The 26,668-nt window shown below is 49.1% G+C and overlaps 1 protein-coding gene across 5 annotated transcripts in view; it reads right to left on the reverse strand.

Annotated features, from left to right (window-relative positions):
• Positions 1 to 9,073: 9,073 nt before the first annotated feature.
• Positions 9,074 to 26,668, reverse strand: part of FOXP4 (forkhead box P4) — a 144,610-nt gene continuing 127,015 nt past the window's right edge. For all 5 annotated transcript variants that reach the window (XM_054025523.1, XM_054025524.1, XM_054025522.1 and 2 more), the window contains 4 exons: positions 23,036 to 23,157; positions 21,759 to 21,825; positions 20,658 to 20,824; positions 9,074 to 19,663 (listed from right to left, as the gene is read on the reverse strand). In XM_054025523.1, coding sequence (XP_053881498.1) covers positions 19,519 to 19,663; positions 20,658 to 20,824; positions 21,759 to 21,825; positions 23,036 to 23,157 — 501 coding nt within the window. In that variant the 3' untranslated portion in view covers positions 9,074 to 19,518. The remainder of the gene's footprint in view (positions 19,664 to 20,657; positions 20,825 to 21,758; positions 21,826 to 23,035; positions 23,158 to 26,668) is intronic.

Raw genomic sequence — 26,668 nt, forward strand, 5'->3', positions numbered from 1 at the left:
CCTGTCCCAAGGAACTTACAGTCTAAATAAACAAGACAGACGGATGAGGAAAAGAAAGAATATTTCCTTTTACAGATGGGAAACCGAGGCACAGAGAAAGTAAGTGTGGCGAAAGTAAATAAGGAAGTGTTTACGCCTTCTCATAACACAAGAACCAGGGGTCACCCAATGAAATTAATAGGCAGCAGGTTTAAAACAAACAAAAGGAAGTATTTCTTCACACAACACACAGTCAGTCTGTGGAACTCTTTGCCAGAGGATGTTGTGAAGGCCAAGACTATAACAGGGTTCAAAAAAGAACTAAATAAGTTCATGGAGGACAGGTCCATCAATGACTATTAGCCAGGATGGGCAGGGATAGTATCCCTAGCCTCTGTTTGCCAGAAGCTGGGAATGGGCGACAGGGGATGGGCTCAGTTCATTCCCCCTGGGGCACCTGGCACTGGCCACTGTCAGAAGACAGGATACTGGGCTAGATGGACCTTTGGTCTGATCCAGTATGGCTGTTCTTATGCCTAAAGTCAATCAGCAAACTTATTGCAGAACTGAGAACTAAACCCAGGTGGTCTTGACTGATACGTTACTACAGACCCTCAGTGGTTCAGGAGACCAATTAGTGATCAACATTACCCAAAACAGCCACAGTAATGCCAATTCATTGCTTCATTTACTCTCTCTCCCTAATTATCCTCACAGCAACATGACTGATCAAATATTCTACAATTGGTTAATAACATAGTAAAAGCCTCCTGATTGGTTAATCATTAAATCACATGGTGTTTTAATATCATGTGCTCCAAAGAGCCACAGGAGTCGCATAAAAGAGCCACTTGCAGTTCTCGAGCCTCAGTCTGAGTATCTCTGCTCTAGTATATTACCCACAAGACCAACCTTCAAGTACTGACACTCTCCTAGTACTCCCGTCTCAATTTCTCACAAACAGGTGTCCCTGTGGAAAAACGGTGCAGGCAGCCAACTGCATGGGGGAACGCTTTCCTACTGCAGCCCTGGCCTATACCAGCAGGAGGCACTGTATGGAACTGGTTACATGGGAATTCTGGGCTACTTCACTCCCAGCAAGAATCACCATTGGCGATAGGGCTGTATTAAACTGCAGATGGATTTTCAATGTTTTTTACACTCCCCACAGGTAGTCACGTTTCTGTGAAGTTACACACACACACACACACACACACACACACACACACAAAATAAAAAACAAAACGCTCAACAATTTGGCTTCAAAATTTAGACATGTCTCGTGTTTTCAAAGTGGGGAAAAAAAATTGACGGAGCCCATTTTTCCTGAAAATAAAATGGTGCATTGCAATGAGATATGGAAGAGATCAAGTTCACAATACTTGGACTTTCATTGCAAATATTTTTGCCCACGTCTACTACAGACCTGAATATGAGTGCTGGTTTTGAGCGGGAGCTCACATCTGCTCCAGTCTCCACCTGTACCAGCAGGAGTGAACAGAGAATCAAGAACTGATATAAGAAGATGGTGTGGGGAGCTCACAGCTATTCCAGACCCAGCCTCTTCCAGCAAGAGGCGCTGTAGAGAATCAGAAATTGGTGTAAGAGGAGTGGGTATCTGGGCAGCTATCAGCTACTCTACGCCCATCTTCAACTATCTGTAGTAGCTGACAGAGGATCATTGGCCGCGTGGAGCTCACAATTACTCTCCGGCCTGTTTCCCAGTTCAGAAAATGGAGATTATAATACCCTGCTACAAACGAAATTGAAGGATTGAAGGAAAACCTAGTTAGGTTTGGGACATAACAGAGTGAGGCCTGCAGTCTGTCCGGTGCTTTCTTCATGCCCAGTGATAATCCAAATCCTCTCTGTAAACACTCACAAAGAACCTTGCCTTCAGTTTCAGAGCAACCATTGCCACGTCTATATCCCAGAGGGCTGGCTGAACTGAACAGAGCCTCATGACCCAACCTCCCGTGCCCACCCCCAGCCTCCACCTCTGCTGCCCAGCACACCACATCATCTGCTTTGCCCCACAGCTGGCGTCTAGGAGCGACATTAACAGCACGGCCTGCGGGGAGGGCTGATCAGCTTGCTGCAGTGGCTGGGAGGTGGAGCCTGGACATTTAATCTGAGCTCTGCGTGTTTGCATCACAGATGAGACGCCCACAGGTTCTCCCAGTTCTGGGCTTCATGCATCACAAGGGAGCTGCGAGAGTTTGGTTAATTCTATAGGTTTCTAATAATTTTTTTGCTTATTATTATTTGAGAAGAAGGGGGGAGAAGCAGGCAGTGGTGGTAAATTAAAGCATTTATACACATTCTTTTTTCCATTTTTTAAAAAAAGGGCTAATTAAGAGCTTATTCTCTCCCCCGATCCTCCCAATTTTACCAGCAATAATCCTAACCTTACAGTCTTTACTAAGGGGGAAAGACACCTGTTTTTGCAGGCCAAATTTTGTCTCTTGGCTTCACTGATGTAAATCTAGACTAAGGGATTTCCATGGAAATCAGTGGGGATGGACTGGCCTATCATAGTACAGTTGAAAGCAGAATTTGGTCTAAATGCAAGATTCCAAGAATCCATCATTTCTCCTTTTTGCACAAAGTGGCATTAATGTTCAGTTGGGTTTGCCTCCCAGAGACCCTCATCCACAGTAAACCCAGCATTGCAGGCAAATAGCCAGACACAGCAAGCACATACTCTCCTCACTCTATGCACATACCTCGTGTGCTTATCCACAAGTCCTTGCCTACTGTGAAGTCCCCATCCTTGGCATATTCAGCCCCTCCAACTCTAGGCGCAACAAAAATAGTTCCATCTCTCCACAGAAATAACATGGACGAGATCCACAGGCTGCATAAGATGGCATAGCCCATATCAACCCTCTGCTAAGCACTAGCAACATTTCAGGGCCTTGCAGTTCTGCTTGCCAGTGGAGGAGAAATCGGGGGCATGGAATCTGGGTATATTCTTAGTGTAGCTTACTTTATGTTTTACTAAATACACCAGTACTTGAACAGAGGCGGTCACAAAGGGCACACAGGCAATCTGTTCTTTCTGAAATTTTGGCCCAGCCATTTCCCAGGCCCCAAGAATTGACTCTAGTTAGCGAAATTAAGCCAGAGAACAAATCCTCTTGCTGTTTGCAACAGCTCCCCTGCAAGACGCTGCATCACAAAACTAGCAACAATACAGTAGGTCTTCAAAGACTGGACACTGCTTGCAGGCTGAGAAAAAGAAATTTGTCAGACCTTGTGCGCCATCTGGTGCCTCCTATCATAACAGCCTTATTGAGCTCAATACTGCTTCTCTGTTTTACATCAGCCAAGGACTGGTCCTGTAAGTATCCACCATCTCACGCCCCTCAACAGCCCGGCCAGAGCGGGAGAGAGGGAAAGCTTCAGAACTATCCCCCATGTGACACCCTAAAGTTAACTGACTTCACCCTGATATATCTACAGGTCAGAGGTACATGCTTTTGCTCTGACATGGTCATTGCAGTCCTTTGACATGCATTGAAAAAGGTATTACTAGATGAAATCTTGGACCAAGATACTGCTTTCGTTTACAGATACGCTCACTGCAACAATCAAGCCCTGCCCAGACCCTCCCCTGGTCTTTGTCCAGTGCCTTTTGTAGCAACACTGGTAGACCACCAGCAATACTCGGAGCAAGAAAGGAGGCCACTAAATCAGTAGAGAGCTGTAATGAATGACCCTTTGACTGTACATGAACTCCATGTGAGAAATGATGCTTGCTCAAAAAGCAGGGAGTTCATCTGAAGCAGGAAGTATCCTGGGTGTGAATTTGCACTCATTTGTTATCACAGGCGTAATCTGTTAGTTGAGCGATGATCGGCCATGCAATGCACTAGGAGAATGAGACTGGGGTCATTACAAACAGAAGGGTGAATTTGCTGGCTCAGATGAAATAAGACCCAACCCCCCTATTTTGTGCTCTGAGCCAGAGTCTAACTTTTCTTTCTCAGGGTCAAAATGTAATAATCCTATTTGCCTTTCCTCCCAAAGTGCTTCTCAATGTATATGCTAAGTCACTAAAATACAGCCACCATTGGGGTGCAGGGCAGTCCCTGAATAACAGGCTGGAGAAAAATGCGGGGGGAGGAGGGATTTTGGTTAAGGGTACAGGGGTAAACCCTGTATTTGTACATACGGATTGGGATTCTCACAGGCAGTCAACACTGGCCCAGCGCTGGTCCCATGGAAGTCAATGGTTCAAACTTCCATTGGTTTCAATGGGAGCAGAATTAGAGCAACACTGGGTGTTTCTGAAAGTCCATCCCAAGGGGCAGAGAGTATTTGCACATCCACGCAGGCAGGACCTTGGTCTTTCAAATGAGATCGTAGAGTCCGAAGGGCATCTAAAATAAAGAGAAGGGAGCCGGGGGCCTCCTGCTGACATTTGCTAGCTCCTGGTTTCCTTCTGGCCCAGGTGGGGTTAGTGGAGCTGGGGAGGGAGGTTACACCAGTCTCCTTCTTGCGTTGGATACTGGTTTAGCAATCAGACAAAGAGCTTTATGGTTTAACAGTTAAAAAGCTCTTTCTCCAAGCATTAAATCAATCCAAGCCGTACATTTCCCACAACAACTGACAACCTGTACGGAGCGAAAAGCCCCCCTGTGCCACGTGAGCTATCACAGCGTGATGCTGAATGGTACGCCTGGAGACGGGAACCAATGTGAGGCTGCGCTGAGTCTAAATTGTTTAACAGGTCTGTGGCCACATAGGGCACTTGTTTAGGAAAACGTGTGCGTGTTTGAATCAAGGGATCCAGGGTGAACGGGTCTGGTAACGTCCTCTGGAATACTGCGTTCAATTCCAGGCACCAGCAGGAAGATATTGGCGAATTGGCGAGAGTTCAAAGAGCACTAAAATCAACCATTGGGCTGGCGGGGTGGATTTAGGAGGAAGGATTTAAAGAACTGAATAGACACAGCTTGGCTAAAGGTCAACTGAATGTGGAAGGAGTCATAACAGTTTCCTAATAGTGGAAAGGTCTGAACACTGACGGGAAATTGTTATCTTGGTGCAGTTGGTGGGGTGTAAGCACTCCTTGTTGGATGAAATTCAGAAAAGGAAACAGCTCCACGTTAGGCAAAAGTTTCCAACAGCAAGTTGTTCAGCTGTGGAAGGGGCTCCCCCCGGGAGGTGGTGGAAGCCCCATTGCTTAAAACTTTTTCATTTGCATGCAGGGTTTCAAAGAGCTCCGCCTGTACAGTGCTGGGTGCTTTTGCACTTCGGACCCTTACTTCACAGCCTTAGTGGGAGCTGAGCTCTTTTGATAATCCAGCCCTGCTTGTCGGTGCTAAGTCGCTGGAAATTTGGCCGCTAGATTGAACAGATCGCTAGGAAAAAAAGTGTACTATAGGGAACAATTCCACATGAGCAGAGACATGAAGTAACTGATCTGATCTTTCCAGCTCTGTCTTCTGGGATCCCATCTTTAAAAATAAGAGGGGGAGTGGACAAAACTTTTCCTAACTCTAAAAAAGTTTTGGGTCAAGTTTTAGAGTGAACTTAAGGTTGGTCTGGGTCCGTTCTGAGTTCATCTGAACTTGGGACACCCCCACAAAAACTAAAAGTGTTTATTAAAAGTGTTATTCAGTTTCTAGAAATGCCCCACAATTGACGAAGATGCTTTAATAGCAGAGCTGCTTAAAAACATGCAGAAAAAAATTGGACTCTCTCTCTCTCTTTTTTTTTTTTTTTTTTTTGGTGTTGCGGCCATTTTTTCATCAAACTTCTAAAATGTTTGGAATTGGGTGCACAACTCTCATTAACTTCTAATAGGAGTTAAGGATCAGAGGGGTAACCGTGTTAGTCTGGATCTGTAAAAAGCAACAAAGAGTCCTGTGGCACCTTTTAGACTAACAGAGGTACTGGAAAATAAGCGTCTGACGAAGCAGGTATTCACCCACGAAAGCTTATGCTCCAATACATCTGTTAGTCTATAAGGTGCCACAGGACTCTTTGTTGCTTTTTAATAGGAGTTAGGTGCCCAAGTGCTAGGATTGCGTTTGAAAAGCGCCCCCTAAACAGTTTTCTGGTGTGGTGGGAGGATAAGTTAGAGGAGAAGGGTCCCTCCGCAAAATGTATTTTATAGTTATGCTTTTCCCATGGCTGTTGATAGATCAGTGAGGTGATGCTGCTGCATTAAAAATAGGGCTATTTTGGTGTTCAGGCATGACAGGCAGGTTGCACTGTAACAAACATATGTTGCTGATTCAAAGTTGGAGGTTTAAAATGATTTTTATAAACAAATTTCAGCACGCTTGTCAGCATAGCACGAGCACCTTCCAGTGGTGTCTTGAGCAAGGCAACTAACAGCTGTCACCTTTGTTCTCTCATCCCCTCCTGTTTTAGAAGGTTTTAAAAACATACACAAACAGAGCACAATGGGTGCGTTGAGAAGGCAAGGTCAAAGATGCGCACCTTGCACTGACAGTGGGAGGTGGGGCGGTTTGTAATGGGCCTTGGACCCAAATCCTCAAAGCTATCTAGGCTCCCAACTTCTACTGATATCCATGGCCCAAGTATCTTTGGGGATCTGGGGCGTAGTTTCTGGGGGAAGTTTATTATTGTAGACTTGGGCCACCTTTCCTCTGCAAAGCGAAGTCTGCTCAGTGACAGCGGTGACAATCATCACCGTCAATAGCTTAAATGATACTTTCTGACCCCCCCCCCCCGTCCTTACCGTTTTTAAAGACATAGTAGATATTGATTCATTGAATGAAGCAAGTGGGATTCATTTTTCCTACTCCATCCCTGCTTATGGGAAACAAGGGCTGGGTGGCTAAGCCCAACAGCGGCCTCTGCTGTGGGGCCATGGAGCAAGGCTGGGATTGGCAAGAGCCCAGCTGTCGAGATTGGAAGGTCCTTCATGCTGCCTGGGGACCGATGGGAGAAGGGACAGAGAAACAAGGAGGTTGAAAAGAGAGAACACTGACTCTGTAACTTAGAACAAAAACTCCAGCTGGTATCCCTGTGGGCAATTCCAATCTCTCGCCCCTACAAGACTCTCCTGCAAATTATGTCAGGAGACTTACAGTGAAGGAAAGGCTCCCTGCCCTATCCTTGGCTAAACATCCATTTGTGCTATCACTCCTCCACCCCGGTGGGGTTAGCTTGGTTGAGGAGAGCTATTCAAGTCAGAGTCTTGTAGATGAACCATCAAATGTGGGTCCCCTGCCCCTGCTGCTTCTACACCTCAGCTGTGCTACCCTGTTCTATTAATGTCCCATTGCCATGAGGGTCATCCCTCCCTGAAAGCCAGGGTTTGGCTAAAAGATTAACAGTGCTAAATGCATAGAGCTTGGCTGGGAGGGAGAGATGTTTGGTCATCTTCCACGGTTACAGAAGGCACCAGCACCAAGGGCTGGTGAGAAACTACTTCATGTACTGCACAGAGTGATGGGATGAAAGTAAGAAAGGGAAGATAGAGGCACTGTGGTCTAGTGGATTGGACTAGGATCCAGGAGATTTGCATTCTATTCTCAAGTCTGTCACACCCCTGCTGGGTGACCCTGAGCAAGTAGTTTCTGCTCTCTTTGTGCCTCTGTTTACCCACCTGCAAAATGGGGATGATTATACTCTAGAGTCTGAGTACCATTCAAGAGCTAAGTCTTATCTCCTTGTGCTCTCCCATCTGTCGGTTGTACCTACCTGTTGTTTCTCATCTCATACTTGGGATGGAAGCTGTTTGGGGTATGGCCAGTCTCTTTGTTATATGTTTGCACAGCAGGGCCCTGGTCTCTAGATGCTACTGTAATACAAAAATAAAATAATAATAATATCAGGAGGAACTTTAACAGGGAGATGCAATAGGTAGGATCCTACCAAATTCATGCCCATGAAAAACACATCACAGACTGTGAAATCTGGTCTCCCCCCATGAAATCTGGTCTTTTTGTGCTTTTATCCTATACTATCCAGATTTCACAGGGGAGACCAGCGTTTCTCAAATTGGGGTTCCTGAGCCAAAAGGGAGTTGCAAGGGGGTCACAAGGTTATTTTAGGGGGATCACGGTATTGCCACCCTTACTTCTGCGCTGCCTACAGAGCTGGGTGGCTGGAGAGTGATGGTTGTTGGCTGGGTGCCCAGCTCTGAAGACAGCACCCTGCCAGCAACAGTGCAGAATTAAGGGTGGCAATACTACACCATGCCACCCTTACTTCTGCGCTGCTGCCCTCAAGGCTGGGTGGCCAGAGAGTGGCGGCTGCTGACTGAGGGCCCAGCTCTGCAGGCAGCAGCGCAGAAGTAAGGGGGGCAATACCATACCGTGCCATCCTTACTTCTGTGCTGCTGCTGGCGGCAGCTCTGCCTTCAGAGCTGGGCTCCCAGCCAGCAGCTGCCGCTCGCCAGCTGCCCAGCTCTGAAGGCAGCATCGGTGCCAGCAGCGGCACAGAAGTAAGGGTAGCAGTACTACAACCTCCCCACACACAATAACCTTGTGACCCCCCCCAACTTTTTGGGTCAGGACCCCTACAATTACAACACCATGACATTTCAGATTTAAATAGCTGAAATTATGAAATGTACGATTTTTAAAATCCTATGACTGTGAAACTGACCAAAATGGAACTGTGAATTTAGTAGGGCCCCAGCAATAGGCCAAGGAGGAATCGTGCTAGTAAGAGTGGTGGGAGCCCCAAAACTAGACTGGACATAGTTCTGTTTGTACAACGTCTAGCACAATGAGGTCCTGGGCCGTGACTGGGGTTCCCAGGCCTTAGAATAATACAAAAAAATCATGATCCCCACAGCAATGGGCTGGATGATGCAATCGCTCTTTTCCCATCTTTAACCGCTCCGGTTCGGTCATGTAGCTGGACTAGGGATGGGGAATTTTAGCAGAATTCCCACATCTGTCTGGCAACCCTGTGCGCATTGTCCGGCATGTTAAACAGCGGAGGCGATTATCAATTGTGTGTGTGTTTTAAGGCACTGTTCTGAGCATCCAACCCAAAATAGCCCTAAACCCTGGTAAACACCAAGAAGGTAAGAAAGTTGTTTCTCCCCCGCCCCACCCTCCAATTGAAAAAGAGCATAGCCCAAAAATCAGCCAGCACAGCAGCATAGGTAATTTATTTTATTGCATTTTATAATGCCGTTGTCCATACAGATTACATGCAGCTAGATCTACTGTACAAGGGTTTACCGTCTGCCAAAGCAGACACACGGAAGTTCAGAGTACAAATACACAGCAATGCTATTTCCTTTATACAGCACGGGCATATGGCAGTGATGGGGACGGCAGGAGAGGAAGAGTCAAGGTTTATGCACATCCTCCCGCCACCTTCCCTGTCCCCTCCCCCACCTCTTGAAGGATCGTATCCTCCCACTGACCAACACCGAGGAGGAAATAATAAAGTTACCATCACTGCAGGTCTAAATCCCCCCCCTCCCTCGCCACTTCAAACCAAGAGCGAAGAGAAATGCAGGCTTCACGGTCTGAATCGCGGGTGGGGAGGTAGTGGAGCAGGCAGCTGGAACCGTAGTTTGAGTTAAACTCGGAAAGTGGGGTTGGTTTTCTCCTTATGCAACAACGTTACCTTCTCCAAAGGCTAGGGATTGTGACCAGGGAGAACAAAGTCCCTTTGCAACTGAGCGTGCTTAGAACGAGGCCCTGCAGTGGCCAAGGAGGGTACTATAAGTGCAAGCTGAGGTCAGGTCAAGTCAGGTCAGGTCAGCAGGCCCATGTTCCCTCCTCCATCCACCCACTGAGACCAACAAGCCACGTCAGGGCCTGGCTTCATGGCTTGTGCAGAATGGCTAAGCTGACACTGATTAGAAGTCACTAGTCATTGGTTTTTGGGTGTTCCCGCCACCTGAGATTCAGCGAGGGGTTTGGAAGACTATTGCCAGGGTTGTGCAGAAATCAGAGAGGCAGAGCTCTGACTGTGGTGGAGGGGGAAATGGGGAAGGATGACGGGACAACTGGCTAATGGTTCTTCTGTTATAAGTTCGGCAGGAATTCTAAAAGGGTTGGGGGAAGGGCTGAGCTGCCAGTCCCATTCGGCCAGCCCAGTTTTCTCACTTGTAAAGGCAGAGGGTGACCCCATTTCTGCTCAGTGTGACCAACCCCTGCAGATCTAACCACGCTTTGGAGTGTTCCAAATCTCAACTCCCAGCGGTGGTCCATATTTTGCAGAGGGTGCCTACGTTTACAACAAGCTGAACCCCAGATCTGAGTATTCTCAAACTTTGGGGTCAGTCAGAATCCAGGGCACAAAATCCCACAGCTGGGTTTCATCTCTTATTTTTTAAAAGCTTCCAAGAACATAAAACATAAAGAAAAAAAAAAAAATGGTGAGACTGGATATTTATGTAAACAAAAAACCTTTGGTTGAATTAAACTTCAGCTGTCTCTGTCCTCCCTTCCACCTCCTCTAATTCCCAGTAAACACCGACTGGAAATAGTTAAACCAGGGAGCCCAGTTCCTTTCTTCCACTGGTTGATCTGCCCCCTCACCTCTCTACCACTATAAGCTAGTCACACAAAAAAAACCCCAACAAAAAATAAAGCCCAAGACAACATGGAAAAATGGAATAATCTCCAAGCAAAGCCAATGAGAGTTACCAGAAGAGCTCCCTAAATTTACAGAAACGGGTTCTAAACTTTCCGGGCTATTCCCTCCCAGAATAATGCCATTAGAGAAAAAGGAACCAACAACAGAAAAAGCTCATATGGTAGTAGGTTTAAAACCAGTATATATATATCTCAATATATACAGACATACACGATTCTGCCACACGTTGCGTTTGGTCCTTTAACCCTCCCACCCCTACATGAACCGTGTTTTGAGGTAACAAGACATCGAATTTTAAAAATTCAATGGGTGAAAAGAAACCACCACCCCTTAAGTACTGTATGTCGTTTGGGTGAAACGCAAGAGAAGGTTTGTGTGGTATTGTACCTTCATTACACACAACTCCGGAAAAAGGCTGGGCCAGGCAATGAGGGGGGTAAGAGAATGAAATAAAATTACCCCTGAGTATCAAACTGGACACATTTAATGTGACACAAACACTTAATGTGGCTTGAACGATTGGGGCAAACAAAAAACAGGAGTGCTTGGAGCTGTAGGATATTCCAAACCTGCACACAGTTTAAAAAACCCTTTATATTTATATATATTCATATATAATTTATATAGTGCTCTTCTGAGCCAGATCATGGCATAACAACAACATACAAGGACACACATTATGGTTGATGAGCAGAGAAAAAGGTAGCACAAGCCAGTTGCTTTTTTGTAACAGTACTTGTGTGCATCCTATGGGCGGCTGCGTATGTGTGTTTTGCATACAGTGTTTTTTTTTTTTCTTAGTAACAACATCAAACTACTAAAGTAATAATAATGAAATTGAACTTTTTTGGCTTATCTAGAATGAGGTGGCAATATGCCATGGGCCTAACAACTTTCAGGGTCGGGCTAATGCTTTGGCAAGGCTGTAACACAAGGATAATACCAGCAGATAGACAATGGTGATCTCGGAGAGGAAATTACAGCTTTGGTACCCATTGTGTCGCAGATACATTGGACAGGGGGTGTTCCCTGTTTTGTGCACACATCTCGGGGTGGGTGTCATTTATTCCCAAGAATACAGGATCACATTTTGCCCCATCTCTATAGCTTGATATGGGTCTGTTGAGGAGTGCTTTCCGCTACAGCCTTATCTACACTGAAAAAAAAAATCACATTTTATTAGAGCTAACGTGAGATTAAGCCCACAGCGTTGTCACTCACGCTGGTGTAACCGTGCAGACTTTAGTGGAGTTACTCTGCATTTACACCAGTGTAACCAATATCAGCATCTGCAATGTAGACAAAAAAGACGTTGGGCCTGATCATCAGATGGTGTTGGTGTTCATCCGCATAGCTCCACTGACTGCTGGGACGCAACCATCTTTGCCTACCTAAGTCATGTTAGTTAACACATGTTCTAACACGATGCAGTTTCTCAGGGCAGACAAACCGTAAGGTGGAAGCATCAGTTCCAGGAGTTCACATCTGTGTTGGCAGCTGGGCGTCTCAGTTGGCAAGCCCCTTTTTGTTCAATTCCAGATCAGATTTTCAGAGGCACTGCAGCTCCCACTGGCTCCAGATAGAGCGTTTTCAGGGTGTTCCATGCCTCTAAAAATTATCAGATCCTAAAATATCGAATGGAGTCTGGCATGTAGTTTAGTGCCAGCCAGTTTCAAGTGTGCTTTTTTTCCCAAGGGGGGTGGGGTTGGAATTTCACTAAACGGAGCATCAAAATGATTTTCATACAATTGTTTTGAAGAAAAAAAAAGTTCAAAGAGCATGAGAAAGTGAAATGAACCATAAACAGAAAATAAAAAGGGAGCGGGCCAGTTTCAGCCTCCAAGCTGAATGAAGTGCCAATATTTATATATGAATAGCATCAATGATGAAAAAAGTGTACCAGATTTTGAAACTTCTTTTCCAAATTTAGGCATCAAAGGGGGAGGGGAGAAGGGACGGGAACAGACTAATTAGACTCACTGGAATCCATACATGGGAACATTCTCAACAGCAACCCTTTAAGGAACACGCTCACCTTCTGATGAAGGTGGCATGAAAGCCACAACTCTTAGCTAGCAAATTTGTAGCCCATGAAAGAGACATGGCTTTTTAAAATCCAACTGCAACTTGAGATTCTGAATCAGGCCACACCTATAGGGAGCTAGGAGACAGGAAATCTCTTCATCTACAGCTTAATAAACACAAGAGCCTGTTTGGAGGCTAGATCTTGCCACTTGATCTGTGCAGGCAAATCCATGAGGTCATGTGAAACCTTGTTAATTTCCTTGTGACACAGAGGTTGGCTGCGCAGACCCAGATGCAAAATCTGCTCCTTGGAGAAACATCAAAAGTCATGCTTGTTCCAGGGCATCTTTGCTCCGCAGGGAGAGTGCTGTGTTGGTGACACATCCAAATGTTATAGGGAGTGACGTGAGACTCAGACAGTGCTATGAGACGAGGCAAGATAACCACATCTCCCCAATGAGTGACTATTTAAAATAAAAGCAAACAAACAAAAGGAAAAAGAAAGGAAAGATTGTTCTGCTGGAGCTGGGAAAAAATGCCTCACGCTCACAGAACACATCCGCTTTCGGGGTAGGTTTCCCTCATTTCACACAACGGCCTCTTCTGACTCCTCACAAAGATGTCCCACCATGTGCCGTCCATGCAAGCGGATGTCTCAGGAGAGATCAAGCATAGGGATTTTATTCCCTCTCTCTCTCTCTCACACACACACAAAATATCAACTTCTGTCTCTGAGGCAGATAGAGGATTTTTTTAACCCTTGTTGTGCTGTTTTAAAGCTAGTCAGTTCCAAAGTAGGAAGAGACGCCTCTCTGGCACTGGGCCCGCAGCGGGCTAAGAATCGCCCTAGGAACTGAGCTTTGTATAGAATTTTTCTGTGGCCCATCACAATACCTAGTAGCCTTTCTGGGAATACCTGCATGGGTGATATTTCCAAATGCAAAGACCATTAAGGGTCTGATCCTGCTTTTATTAAGGACAGTGGAAGGGTTCTCATTGATGTCTAATAAAGCAGGATCAGGACCTTAAGAAATGGTTAGATATGGGATCTGACCTGATGCTAGAGAGCTGCCCTATTTAGACTTTCACGGTAGGGCCAGGCAGCCTGGCTTGAGATGCAGCAATGCATACTGGGACCTGTGGTCTCCATGTATACCTGTGCATATTGAAAGTGACTGGAGCCTGCTTCCATTTTAGTCACATGAAGGGTCTCATCCAAAGCCTGTTTAAATTATTGGGGCATTTCCTATTAACTTCAATGGGCTTTGGATTAGGTCCTATGGCTCCTGACAAGATGTCAATGCGGCCCACTCTGCTGGGCAAAGGTCAGGCACTGCTGCTTTAGAGTGCGGCCATGAGAACAACAAACCCATCCTTGCCCAAACCCCTCCAGACTGGCTTGCAAGGTTAGCATTATCCCCCAAGCGCTGGCACGTTCCCTTACCCTTTGGTTTAACCAGCTTGAGCTGAACAAACTCAGACAGAGGGTCAGAGGCGCTTGTTTAAACAGAGACAATTCTACTTCTAAAGAGAAATGACTCCCTCGAGTGGGGATGGTTACAGGTCAAAACCTCATCATCCTGACTGTACAGTACCAAGAGCCACCATATTAATATACCCACATTTGTATTGGGCCCCGCAGAACCAGCTGTGGGTGCCAAGTGCACAGAATGGATATTCTACCAGGCAGAACATTTAAAAAGAGCAGGCGTATAGACAGAAGTGACAGTGCCAGGAATATGGTTTCAGCTTGAGAGGGTGGCAGAGAGAGAAACTCTGGAAGATAACAGTGCTGAAGCTGAAGCTCCCAAACCTGGTGCGATCAGTTTACAAAGGAACCAACCGGCCAACGCATCCAGTGCGGGACATGTTTGAGCAGAACAGCCGCGCGTCTTGTGGACCTGGGCTTGCACCCACTCTGAAGTATCCCAAGTACTGATAATGCTCGCTGCATCCTCAAGAGATGCTACAATGAGCTCTCAGCCAAAACTGGCTGCCCAAAGCAAGTGGGAATCTCTGCTAAAGAGCAAAGGAAGAGGAGAAAGGATCCCTAATACTTTTGGGGATACAAAATAAAGGGGGGGAAAAAAGCCCTTTTTGAAATAAAAGAAGTGTTACATTCCCTGAAAATGAAGCAAAATCCCCAGAGAAAATCTGGACGTATGCAGCAAAGGCAACCGCCGAGGGGTTTGAGATGGAAATAAGGGGGTTAAAAAGATCTATAACAGAGACAGGTCAGAGAGACGTGAGATAAAAGCAAGAGCTGGCACCTTGGAGACAGATGAAATGGGAGCCATCCCTAAGCCCCATTTGTTGAGAACACAGCAATAAAGCAGTAATGCACAATTCCGGTCTACCTTCATAAAAACGTACAAACAGCATCTGTAAACTTTGGTTTAAAACAATAACTTAAATTCAAAAGAAAGCAAGTGATGGATAGGGAAAAAACTCTGCAGGCATCTCTTTTTTGGCTGGCAGGTGGGACAGAGCAAAGTGAACGTGCACACACACAAAAGAAGTTTAAAGGAAAAGTTTTGGTTTATGCTTCCGGCCCAGGAAAAGGTCTTTGGTCAACAGTTACGCCAATTGCAAAACAGCCTGTACAGGGAGCTGGGGAGGGATTTAAGAGAGGTCTCAAGCTAAAAAGGATAGGCCAGGTGTGTGTGTGGGGGAACCTGGTTAGATTCTCAAAGGTCCCTATTCCCTAGCTGCCTCTGGAATTGAATTGTGCCCGAAGGAATGCAGAGAAGCTCAGGCGGGGAGCTGAGGTTTTATTCTCAGTTTCTACACTTCATCAGCAGGTTGTCTATCACACATGGTCACCTTTGTATTTTTACAAGGGGGGGGGAGGCCTGGGGATCAAGCTTGCTTTGCATGGCTATTCCAGTCTCCCTAGAGGGCTCCAAACAAGTAGCTGGATATGGAGTAGTATTAGGAATTCTACTGCCTTCTTCCATTAGCCGCAACCCTTCTGGGACTGCCCCTCCCACTTCCGCCTTTCCACACAGATGTGAAGGACTCGGTTTCTGTAAGGCATCTTCTCCCCTCTTTACCCCCCTGGACAGAACTTTCCAATCTCTCTGCAGTTTCAGAGAGACATGACTGGGAAGCAGCGGAACGGGAAAACTCGCATGTTCAGGGGAGACATCTAGTGTGGGCTCTGGGGAATGCTGCCAGCAATTCTGATCTGGGACTGTGGCATTTCTTTCATGCATTCCAACTGCAAGAATAAGAGACTGTTTTTCACTCCCCCGCCCCAGACTTTGTCTAGACTGGATACATCTTTATTGTAAAGCAGTCAGAACATAGGTTTCTGTGACACCAAATTTAACAGAGAGGATGAGAAGGGAAATCTTGGTGCGAGGCGGATAATTTTTGTAGGTTACTGTGGGCAATCCAGCTGCTCTCTGATCTTAAATAGCCATTCGAGACTTTGAAAACCTGGGAGCGGGAGTGCAAAGTTGACCGAAAAGCTGGGTTATCTACAGGCTGGTGCTCAACAAGTGCTTTTAAAAAGCAGGGGCCAACGGTGTGAAGCAGATAACACTTGGCAGTTATCTAGCACCTTCCCATTTTAGGAACTCCAAGAGCAAAGCATGGGATCTGAGTTCTAAACTCTTGTCTGGACCCTTGCTCATGGATGGGCAGGGATTACTGGGTGGGAATTGCTAGTATCACTCTCCAGTGACCCCTCTGGTCAATACCGGAATCACCCTGACTGGTTCTGGGAAAGGATTCATCCTTTTTGCTTGATTGGAAGGTCAGCTGTTGCTCTATTAGGCAGCAGAGGGGGCAGGGAATTCTGGGTCCCAGCTGTTGGTGGAAGGAGACTCTAAAGGGATTTAACAGGAAGGACAGATAGATGGAAGGATTTGTGACACCTAATCAGGAACGATTCGGTCTGGGCTGTACAGAGGACCGAGCGCCGACTGCTACCCAACCGACCTCAGCAGAAGAGAAGGGGCTGGAGTGGGGAATCAGGCTATAGAGAAGGGGTCATCATATACTCTTGGTTACCGAGTGTCCATTTCTGTGCATGCTGCCCCAGGTGATTCAAATACAAAGCACATCATACAGGAGCGAATACCCACATCTGGAGGGATCCCAGCTAAAGCTTGTGAGTGGGTGGAGAAGGGGGGGGGATCCAAAAGCACCATTAAGGAGCTGGGGGGTGGGGGGAGAGGGAGGTGTAGCTATGTCCAACCCAATCCTCCAGCATCCTCCTCAGCCCTGACCCCGCTTGCCCCAGGCTGAGGGCACTTCCCTCAGGAGAAAGACTGCCAAGTGAGACGAAAACTGAGTTACAGGGAGCACCGAGTTATTTGCCACAAGCCCCTGGAGCAGGGTTGGCTGTGAGGGAGGATTGATTCAACAGAGAAATCACTTTCAATCTTTGAAATGGGAATATAAAGAGCGGGCCAGGGCTTTTAGCTACATCCAGACATGCGGGGGTGAGAGAGGTTTTTCAAGGGCAGAGCATAGTGAGGGGAGACTTTGGGCAAGCTTGCATCTGGATCCAAATCATCACCCTGAATGCATCATTCTGTGACGCCCCTCAATGGCGCATGGTGCCTGCGACAGGAGAGGGTAGGAGAACCAGCACCGAGGGGAACTTTAGAAAACGTTAAAACGTGCGTTGCCGTGCCGACTGTCCCTTGCGGCCTGCATCAGTAGGAGCCATTGGGTATCTGGAGCTGCACTTAATTCTGCATTCAGCTTGGCTTTTGCAATTTGACTTTAGGAGATGGAAGGGAGGGGAGGGTTGGAGGTGAAGGAGAATAAGGCTGAGGTGACGTGAGAACCAGACGGGGAACCGTGCTCGCTTTGGTGACAAGCTCCTTTGCTGAAATAAGCTCCTTGGGGTAAATCCACTGCCCTGAAAGAGCATGGAGAAAGTCCCAGAGGAGAAGCAGGTCTGCTCTAGAGATGCACCAGGAGACTAAACCCTCTCAAAAACCACACCCACCTGCCTCCATCTCCCAACACTCCCCAAACAGGATCCAATCCTATAACCAGACAGTTCAGCTTGCCAAAGTCTCATTGGTGCTGGGGGGTGTGTATCAACGTCCCGTCCGGGAGGCTGGACAGAGGAACCTTTGGAAGTTTGCTGCTTTCTGCAAAGAGAAAAGCCCTTGGGCAGTGTGACTGAGGTAACAAATACACAAATAACTAATCGACAAAAATCAAGAGGGGAGAGAAGGGGTTTGGTGTTTGGATTATTTTTTCTTTTTTTGGCATTAATACCGTCTGTTCCCCTGAACTATGGACCTTCTATCCCTAAAAATCTTTTGGTATCTTCCTGTCTTGACAAAAAAACAGCTTGCGCCCAGTTCGCCATGGCTCTGGGCCCAAGTCTCTGACATGGCGAGGGTGGCGGGACCCCGGGCTGCACGCTGTCCCAACCAGTGGGTTAACTGGAGCCGAGTGCCTGGTCTAGCTCAGCTCTGTCTGGCCACAGTGGAGGAAGGGCCCCACGACTACCTTACAGTATGTATTGCTTTAGGATTGTTTTGATTCATAGAGCTGACCCAGACCCACGCCCGCTCCTTTTGATTCTGCTGTCTTGTCCCGCTCAGCTTCACTAATACAAACCAGCACACACGACTACCCAAGCCAGGATGGCCCAGGGGACGTCTCTTCCATTCACCACCCTTTTCTTAAATGCCCTGCACCCGGGAAGGGAAGAGGGAGGCTTCACAAAGCAGGCACAGACCCTGCTCAGTGTTTCACCCCATGAGAACTTTTCATTGACACAGAACAGGGACGGAAGGGGAGCTGGGAGGAGGAGAAGGAACTGGATACACTGTTCTGCAGAGAAGGGCTCAAGTCTTTCCCTGAATTCAAACTGGCATTCGGCCCTCGTTTCGATCTCTGATGCCTGGGCGCTGGCTTCTGAGTGGGCCCCACTGCTGTCCTTCCAACATTTCCACCACATGAGACGGGGCGGGAGAGATGTCCTTTCTTCGTTTTCAAAGGGAACAAAACTCAAGGGCAGAGCATCCGCCCCAGCCGTGGAGTGTTTGTTTGTGTCTGGGTAAAGTGGACTGCCCCCGTGATGCTACTATGCCACTGTAGAGCAGGGCAGAGAGGGAACAGGCATCGGGAAGGCGGGAGATAAACACAGGTTGGCTATTATGTTCTCCGAGTGGTTTAGCATTTGGTGGTAAGACCCGCTGGAGGCAACAGCATGATGGGGGCTGAGTAAGGTTACGCCAAGCTCAGGATCCTATGGGCATGACCAGTTCTTTTCCTCCACAGCCAGGAAAGGAACCAAGATGGGGATGAGTGGAACTTCCAGGCCAGCCGCCGGTTGGATATCTGCAGGTGGCATCTGTGAGGTGAAAAGTTTCTCCTAGTGCAAAGCCCACTGAGGGGAGAACGACTGGTGGGTTCCTGGCGTCACAAAGGGAAGGTGGCAGTGGGTGGGGGAGGTAGGGGGAATGTTCACAGAGGCATGTAGCTTGGATGTTGTCTCCGCTGCGCAGAACGTTGCTTGGGGAGAACCTCGCGTGGAACAGAGTAGTCCCATCACCACTGGAAAAGCCCAGAGCATGGACTGAGACCCAACAAAATACTGAGAAAACCAACGTGACAGGAGGCGCCTTCCTTTTGCCATGAAGTTGGAAAACAGGGTGGGGGAAATAAGGAGAAATTTTCGGACAGAAACAACCTACCATCCTCGTTCACCAATCACTAACCAAAGGGGGGAGGGACTGGTTTTTTTTGTTTCTCTGCGTGTCCCCCATTGTGGGAGTCTGTTAAGAGTCACCGGACTGGGGTGGGAGGGTCTGGGGGAGGAGGGACGTGCCTTCAGCAACAGGTTGCACCGAAGAAACCCTTTTGCTTTGTCAGGTTAATGCCGAAGGTCACCTTGAGGAGATGGGAGCCATTGCTTGGTCTCCACCTGGGGGGGGGGGAGTAGGGGCGAAGTGCTTGCCCCTAGGTGAGGAGGGAGAGCCCTTAAGACAAGTCTTCCACCGGCAGCTCCTCCTCCAGGTCCCTGTCCTCCGGGATCATCACATTCTGATTGGTGGTAGCCATGAGAGAGACGGGCCTGCTGTCGTCCTCAGCCTCGGTGGGTTCTTCCTTCACGTGGACTTGATGGCTGAAGGGAGACAAGGGGAATTGAAGCTGAAAGCCTGTGCTGAGGGAGCGAGATGGTTTGAGGGATGGGGGATAGGGTCTGTTTAGCCTCCGGCAATCACTGCTGGGAACAAAGGCAGTTACCCTCCAACTACTTTTCCATGGCCTGTATGATTCTAGGTCTACACTACGGGGGGGGTGGGGGGGGGTCGACCTAAGATACGCAACTTCAGCTACGTGAATAGCGTAGCTGAAGTTGCGTATTTTAGGTCGACTTACCTGGCTGTGAGGACGCCGGCGAGTCGACTGCTGCCGCGCCGCCGTCGACTCCGCTTCTGCCTCTTGCCGCAGTGGATTTCCGGAGTCGACGGCAGAGCGATCAGGGATCAATTTTATCGCGTCTTCACTAGACACGATAAGTTGATCCCCAATGGATCGATTGCTACCCGCCGATCCAGCGGGTAGTGAAGACGTGCTCTGAGATGAGGTGGCAACACCCTAAAACGTCCACAATTGGCACCCTTGGCCTTCTCCAGCCATGGAGGCTGATCTCCCCCATCCAGAACGGGTGCCCCTCCCAGCTGGGGAAAAGGCACAGTAGCAGAGAAAAACATGCCCTGCCATTGCCCGGGCTGAATGAGCTCTGTCCATGCCCAGAGGCCTTCAGTCCCCAGAGCTGTCAATCCAGCACCTTTCACCAGCCCTACTTTCAGTTAGAGTCCCTCAAAACTCTACACTAGGATTCTGGCTCTGCTCATTAACTTCAGAAACGGACCTAAAGCAAAACCCTACCCCCTGACCTCTCCTGGACGCAGGCATTCCAATGCCGAGTTCTGCGCATGGGTCCCTATCGATCCACTCCCTGCTCCGCCCTGTCCCCTTGGCTTACAGCGTTTCATAAAAGCTACCAACGTCTCCCTTTCCCCTGGCTTTGCATTCCCACCTTCTTCCTGCTCCTACCCTAGGCGTCCACAGCTGTGACCGTGGCGGGAAAGCACCCAGGAACCGCCGCTCACCTGTACTGCTGCGGGGAAAGCCGGGGGCTGTTGCTGCCGTTGCTGTTGACTTGTTCCACAGTGCTGCTCACGTCGTCGTGGCCGATGTGCAGCATGCCGCTGGTGGAGCTGGTGTTGATCATGGTGGGGCTGTTCAGGAGGGGGAAGTTGCTCTCTGCCAGGGCTGCCTGTAACAGATGGACAGATAGTGACAGCAGCACTGTGGGGACAGCGGCAGAGTGGTGCCGGCCAATTACACATGAGTTTGGGCACCGTTTGGAGAATAGCTAGACGAAGGCTACATAGAAATTGGCTATGCCATGCCCCACCTTGGCTGCCATCCATTAACAGCTGCTTCCCAACTCACCATGAGCCCAGGAAAGGGAGAGCAAGACTCCAAGGGGGTCAATGTCTCTGCGATGGGCAGGATGCTGGGGAGGCTAGGACACCCAGCTTATTGGTAGGGAATCACTTGGGTTAATGCGCCTGGATCATCCAAGAGTAACCAGTCAGGGGGCTCCTGTGTTATTGATCACAGGAGGTAGGGCTCTCAAATTATTGGTATTCAAGAACTATGTGTTCAAAGGGGTTTGCGTTCGGGGGGCTGAAGGGTTATGGGATGGCTGATGTCAGGGACCCCATAGTGCAGGGTTCTCAAACTGCATTGCACCCCAACCCCTTTCTGACAACAAAAATTGCTACACGACACTGGGGGGGCGGGGGGGAAATCAACGCTGAAGCTCAAGGGCTTCAGCCCCAGTTAGGGGGAACTGTAAACTGAGCTCCGCCACCCAAGGCTGAAGTCCAAAAGCTCAGGCTTCAGCCCTGGGCCCCAGCAAGTCTAACACCAGCCCTGGTGACCCTATTAAAATGGGGTCCGTCCCACAGTTTGAGAACCACTGCAATAGGGCAACGTGTTAATAAACCCAACTTAGTTGGGTGCATTTGATAGCTGCACGCCACAGTTTTCTCTTGCTGAGCAAAGTTGTGGGGCTTGTGGAGCGTGTCTCTCCTGGTTTGGTTTAGGCAGTTGTACCACAGAAGAGCTCTGGCAAGAAGGAGAGGGTCTGGCAGGAGCAGAGGACAAGCCCAAGCTGACTGCTATCAGTGGAGGGGCCTTACCTGGTAGCTGGCGTTAAGTGCTCCGTAACTGAGTCCCGAAATCATGTTTTTGACTAAAGTTGGACTCCTGCAAATGAGAAACAAAAAGAAGCGTCTCTTAGCTCCTGGCCCAGGGAACGGCAGGATCAGAGATGGGGCTCTACTGAGGAGGGTAAAGCAATAGCAGACTCCTGGCACTTCAACTTCCTCACAGCGCTGCCCTGCCCGTGGGCCCGTCTGGACACATGCCCTGCCGCCAGCAGAGGGAGGCAGGGAAGGAACGAAGGATGGCCATTAGACGTCTCTCCCTTGATCCATGCTGGGCTCGATCCATCCGAGTAAGCCCGGATCCGCTCATGGCTTGTTCCTGCCACCCATAACTTTTAGGTAAGGAAAGGGGGTTGGCCATCATTTTAAAGGACCATCTTGCAGGCCCATACCCGGTCAATAACAGCATTTCCTTTACATTTTTATCTCCTTCCCTCCCTCGTAGGTTTCTGTCTTTTTCCTCCCTTTGTTTGTCAGTTTCTTTCCACCCCATTTCTTTATCCTTATCGCTCTTTCCCACCCCTTAATTCTCTTCCCCCATTCTCCTTGTTTCTTTGTCTTGTCCTCTTCCCCCAAGTCTCTGCTTCTCTCCCCTCGACACTCCAGGAGGCTGCCAGAGGCAGAAGGAGATTAGCAGTCATGCCCATGCCTCTGTGCAGCAGCTCTTCCCCGACAGTGCCAGCAGCAATGCCTTCACGTGGCCGGGGATTCTCTGCACTCTGCGTGGGTATGCACCCCGATGGGCTTGTACGGGTGAGTGTGGCTAAGCCCATAGACACGCTGACGAATGCTCAAGTCACATGTTGGCAAGCGTGAGCGCTGTGCATACGTACCCGGCTGTGAATGCATGAGGGACTGAGCATGTTTGTGAGCAGTGCATAGGGTTTAGCTTCAGAAGCTAGGTGCATGCCTGGGAAAGAGGGACGCACAAGGAAGGGTGGGGTGGGTCAGTACCAAAGCCTGGGTCTGAAGACCCCCGAGCTGTGGGGGGGGATTTCTGATCCAGACTTGGCAGTTCAGGCCCATCTCAGGGTTATGCTAAGGGGAGGATTGCTGAAAGAGCATCTGCTGGGTGAGGCTTGTCGTCGTGGAAATCCTGGGACGGCGCATTGCAATGATTCCTGTGTGATGGGATTTGTCTGCCACGTCTCCTCGCTAGTGCCCTGGAGGCAAGCTAGGATCCTGCCATCCCAGCTGAGCTCCCCACAGAGGAGGTTCTCAGGGACAGGAGGGCAAGAAGAAAAACCCACCCCGTCATCTTTGGTGGCCTTCTCTTTTGGTACTCGACTTCGTCTACCGTCCAGACGGCTCCCTTGACGTTCTCCACTCGCACAAAGCACTTGTGCAGGCTCAGGTTGTGGCGCACGGCGTTCTGCAGAGGGGACAGAAGGGAGACTCACAGCGGATGAAAGGCATGCAGCAAACACCTCTCTGCCACCCACGGCATCCCCCTACTGTCAGCCAGTACTCAGCTACTCAGTGAGGTTGGCCTGTGAGTTGGGGACAGAGCTACACACTAACAGTGACCATTGCGTAGAACCACACAGAGGCTGCTCTGGAAACAGCTCCCTCGCACTTTATAAGCAGGGCAGATGACAACCTACGGCACTCGCCGACCTAGACAGTGCTACCACCGGGATCGTCCTTAGTGCTGGGACTTTTTCCATCTCCGCCTGCGTGCTGGGCTGATCTGCGGGGCTCTAAGTGACAGTAGCACTGGTGAATAGTGTGGCACTGACAGCCCACCAATGGAAGCCCTCCAGACACTGCTTGGCCAACGCCAGTGCAGGTGTTTCCTACGCTACATTTCACCCCTCAGGGCATCATCTCCAAGGAGGGGAGGTGGGGGCAGCGGAAAGTGTTTAGTCTTCATGGCTACTTGAGGTGTTTGGGGACATTGCTTCATACCAGTTTGCGTCTGGCCTGAGAGCCATCAGAGGATGGTAAATTCTAGCCACCGATGGCCTGCCCATCATAGCCCACTGCCGATCGCCGAGAACGCGGTGCGTTCTGCTAGCCATTTGAGACAAGGAGAGTCTCATGCTGCCTCTGCCATCGCTCGCTCCCTCTGCCGATGGAGAGCAGCATCCCCCTCCGGGCTCGTCGCGCTGACGTGAGGAGTGGGCTTGGAGACAAGGCCCTACACTATGTCTCACCCCTCCAAGGCAGGTAGGAGGCACCCTTTCTGATACCCTGCCCAGATAGCCATCTTAGGCCCTTCTATGGCCCCTGTGACTGGCATCTCAGCCTTCAATGCACTTCTCATCACACCCCTGAGAGGCAGGGCATGGCAAGAATCCTCCTTTGACAGGTGGGGAGCTGAGGCGCAGAGACTAATTGACCTGCCCAAAGTCACACAGGAAGTGAATCATCAAGCAGGGAACAGACCCAAAGTCTCCGGAGTCCCAGGCGAATGCCCTGACCACCACGCTATCCTACTCAGCACCACCCTCTATTCACATCCCTTATCGGGAATATACGATCCCCCCGCCTGCCTTAACAAAAGCACTTGCTGCATCTTACCCCAGCCAGGGAGAGGGGGAGGAGAGACGGCGGGCAGGGTCCTGCAGAAGGAACCCCCACCACCCTACTTCTCTCATCTCAGCCAACCGGCCTGGGGATAAAACAGCCTCTTTCCCCCCTCCCCCACATCCTTTCCCTTCCCAAGGCCCAGCAATCTTGACCTTGTGAAACTGCCTGGCGCTCTGAGCTCCCGCTTGCACCAACAGGAGCCGAGGGCGCTCAGCTGGTGACAAGTTGAGGCCCTCCACGAGTCTCGGCTCGGCCAAATCTTGAGCCATTGGCTGGAGGCGGAGGGAAAGGAGAGGCAGACGGGGACAGGGAAGGGGCGAGCTGCCTCAGAAAGGCACCCGAGACGCAGTCGTCACCGTTCTTAGCAAAGCGGGCTTCTTTTTTTTTTTTTTTTTTTTCTTTTTAAGTCCGTTCCTTCCCTTTTTTCTTTCCGTTGCCCATCTTTACATTTCTAAATGTAAAATAAAGAGACACACACGTAGGCAGACGGCACAGCCCCGAGAGACACCGGCTCCCCCTTTCCCCTTCCAACTCCCTGCCATTTGCTACTGCCCCTATTTCATTACCAATTTTAATTTGCCTCTAATTAAATCCTGTGTATTTTTCCGACTCACTTGCTAATCCATGAGGGAGGCAGGAGGCTGGAGTGGAATCTCTCCGAGCTATAATTACAAAGGGCCTAATCACGCCGGGGCTCTGCCTTTGAATAAATTTCCTTGCATTAAGGTTCTCAGATTCTCTGCCTTGCAAATGAGAATGACCCCAATTTCAGGAAGTTGGCCTCAGAGGGTTTTTTTTTTTTTTTATTTCGAGTCCTGATTCGTGATGAGAGACTAATTCGTTACGCTAAAACATTAACAGCAATTTAAAAGGTCGAACGGGGGCCGTATAAACAAAGGAGCCAGCCAAGACAACATGGCAAAAGAAGAGACAGGGACAGGGACCAACCCCCCCCTCACTGGAAAGTGTTACAGTTCCCGAAAACTCATCCAATTGGACCGTTTCCTCCTTTTTGCATAAAAAAAAAAAAAAAAAAAAAAAAAAAAAAAATCAAACAAAAAGTGCGACTCCTCCCTGAGCCCTGAACAAATGCATCCGCTCTTGCCAAAGCAACACCATTACCCGATACATCCAGTGCGGATGCTGGGTCAGCAGCCTCTCTGCATTAGTCTTATTTCTAGTGCGGCACTGCCTGGAGGTTCCCAACTGAGATCGGTGCTTCATGGTGCTAGGCGCTGTACACACAACCAGCAAGAGACAGGGCCTGCCCCAAAACAGATAAGGCATGGGAGAGAGGAAGGATTACTCCCTCTGCTTTACAGATGGGGAACTGAGGCACAGAGAGATTAAGAGTAACAGTCTCAAAAGCATCGGGTATGTTTACACTGGGTTTTAAAATCCATGCCAGCGAGTGTCCACAGACTCGGTCTCACAGGGCTCACGCTACAGCGCTAGAAACATGGGCTTGGCCTCTGAAGCCTTGGAAGGGGTTACAAGAGTCTACACAGCTGTTTTTTAGCACTCTGTTGACCTGGACTCAGAGACTGGCTGCTGCGGGTTTTAAAGTGTAGTGTAGACATACCCCTAACGAGCCAGCAACCTTTCCCTTTGGAAAATCAGACTTAGGCTCTTAGGAGAAAGTTAGTGGGACTTAAGTTTCCTTTGAAAGTGCAGCTTAGGCTTCAAAGTCACTTTGGGTAAAATATTCAGAAGTGCCTAAGTGACTAGTCCAAGGCCACAGAGGGAGTTTGTGGCAGCACAAGAAATCGAACCTAGATCCCCGGTCCAGTGCCTTAACCACAAGCCCACCTATCTCTACAGAGGTGCACAGAACGATCCATGCTCCTTCCCCATCTCCTTCCACAGCTGTGCCAACACGCATGGGAGACGGTTCCCACGGGTGCCTCTCAGGTCCCGTATGCTGCTCCCACAAACAGAGGGCACATGCTGCAAGCCAGTGGCCACTGGCAAAGAAAAGCTCTGCCATTCTCATTAGAAACAAATTTGGCGGGGAACGAGGGAGGTTCTTTCACTGGGATTCCTCCCCCATACTCCCACAGACACCAAGAAAGTGGCTCCATCGGCCCCGAGCTCCTGCGTCGAGCTAAGGTCCCCCTACTGGTTCAGGAGCCCCAAGATGTCGCTTTGGGAACCTCTCGCCCTCAGCTCTTCGGTACGGCGGCACCTCCCACCGACAGAGACTTTGACCAGGGGGGCTTTGATGAAGAGGAGTTTGGGATTCTTGTCTCAGGAGTTTGGATGCTTGGAGGGGGATTTTTTTTCCCCTGAAGGCGTCACCTGGCAGATGGGATCTGCCCTGGATCCCACTGCCCTTCAACCCGTGCCCTCTG

Source organism: Malaclemys terrapin, chromosome 4 (assembly GCF_027887155.1).
Source record: "Malaclemys terrapin pileata isolate rMalTer1 chromosome 4, rMalTer1.hap1, whole genome shotgun sequence".
NCBI lineage: Eukaryota > Metazoa > Chordata > Testudines > Emydidae > Malaclemys > Malaclemys terrapin.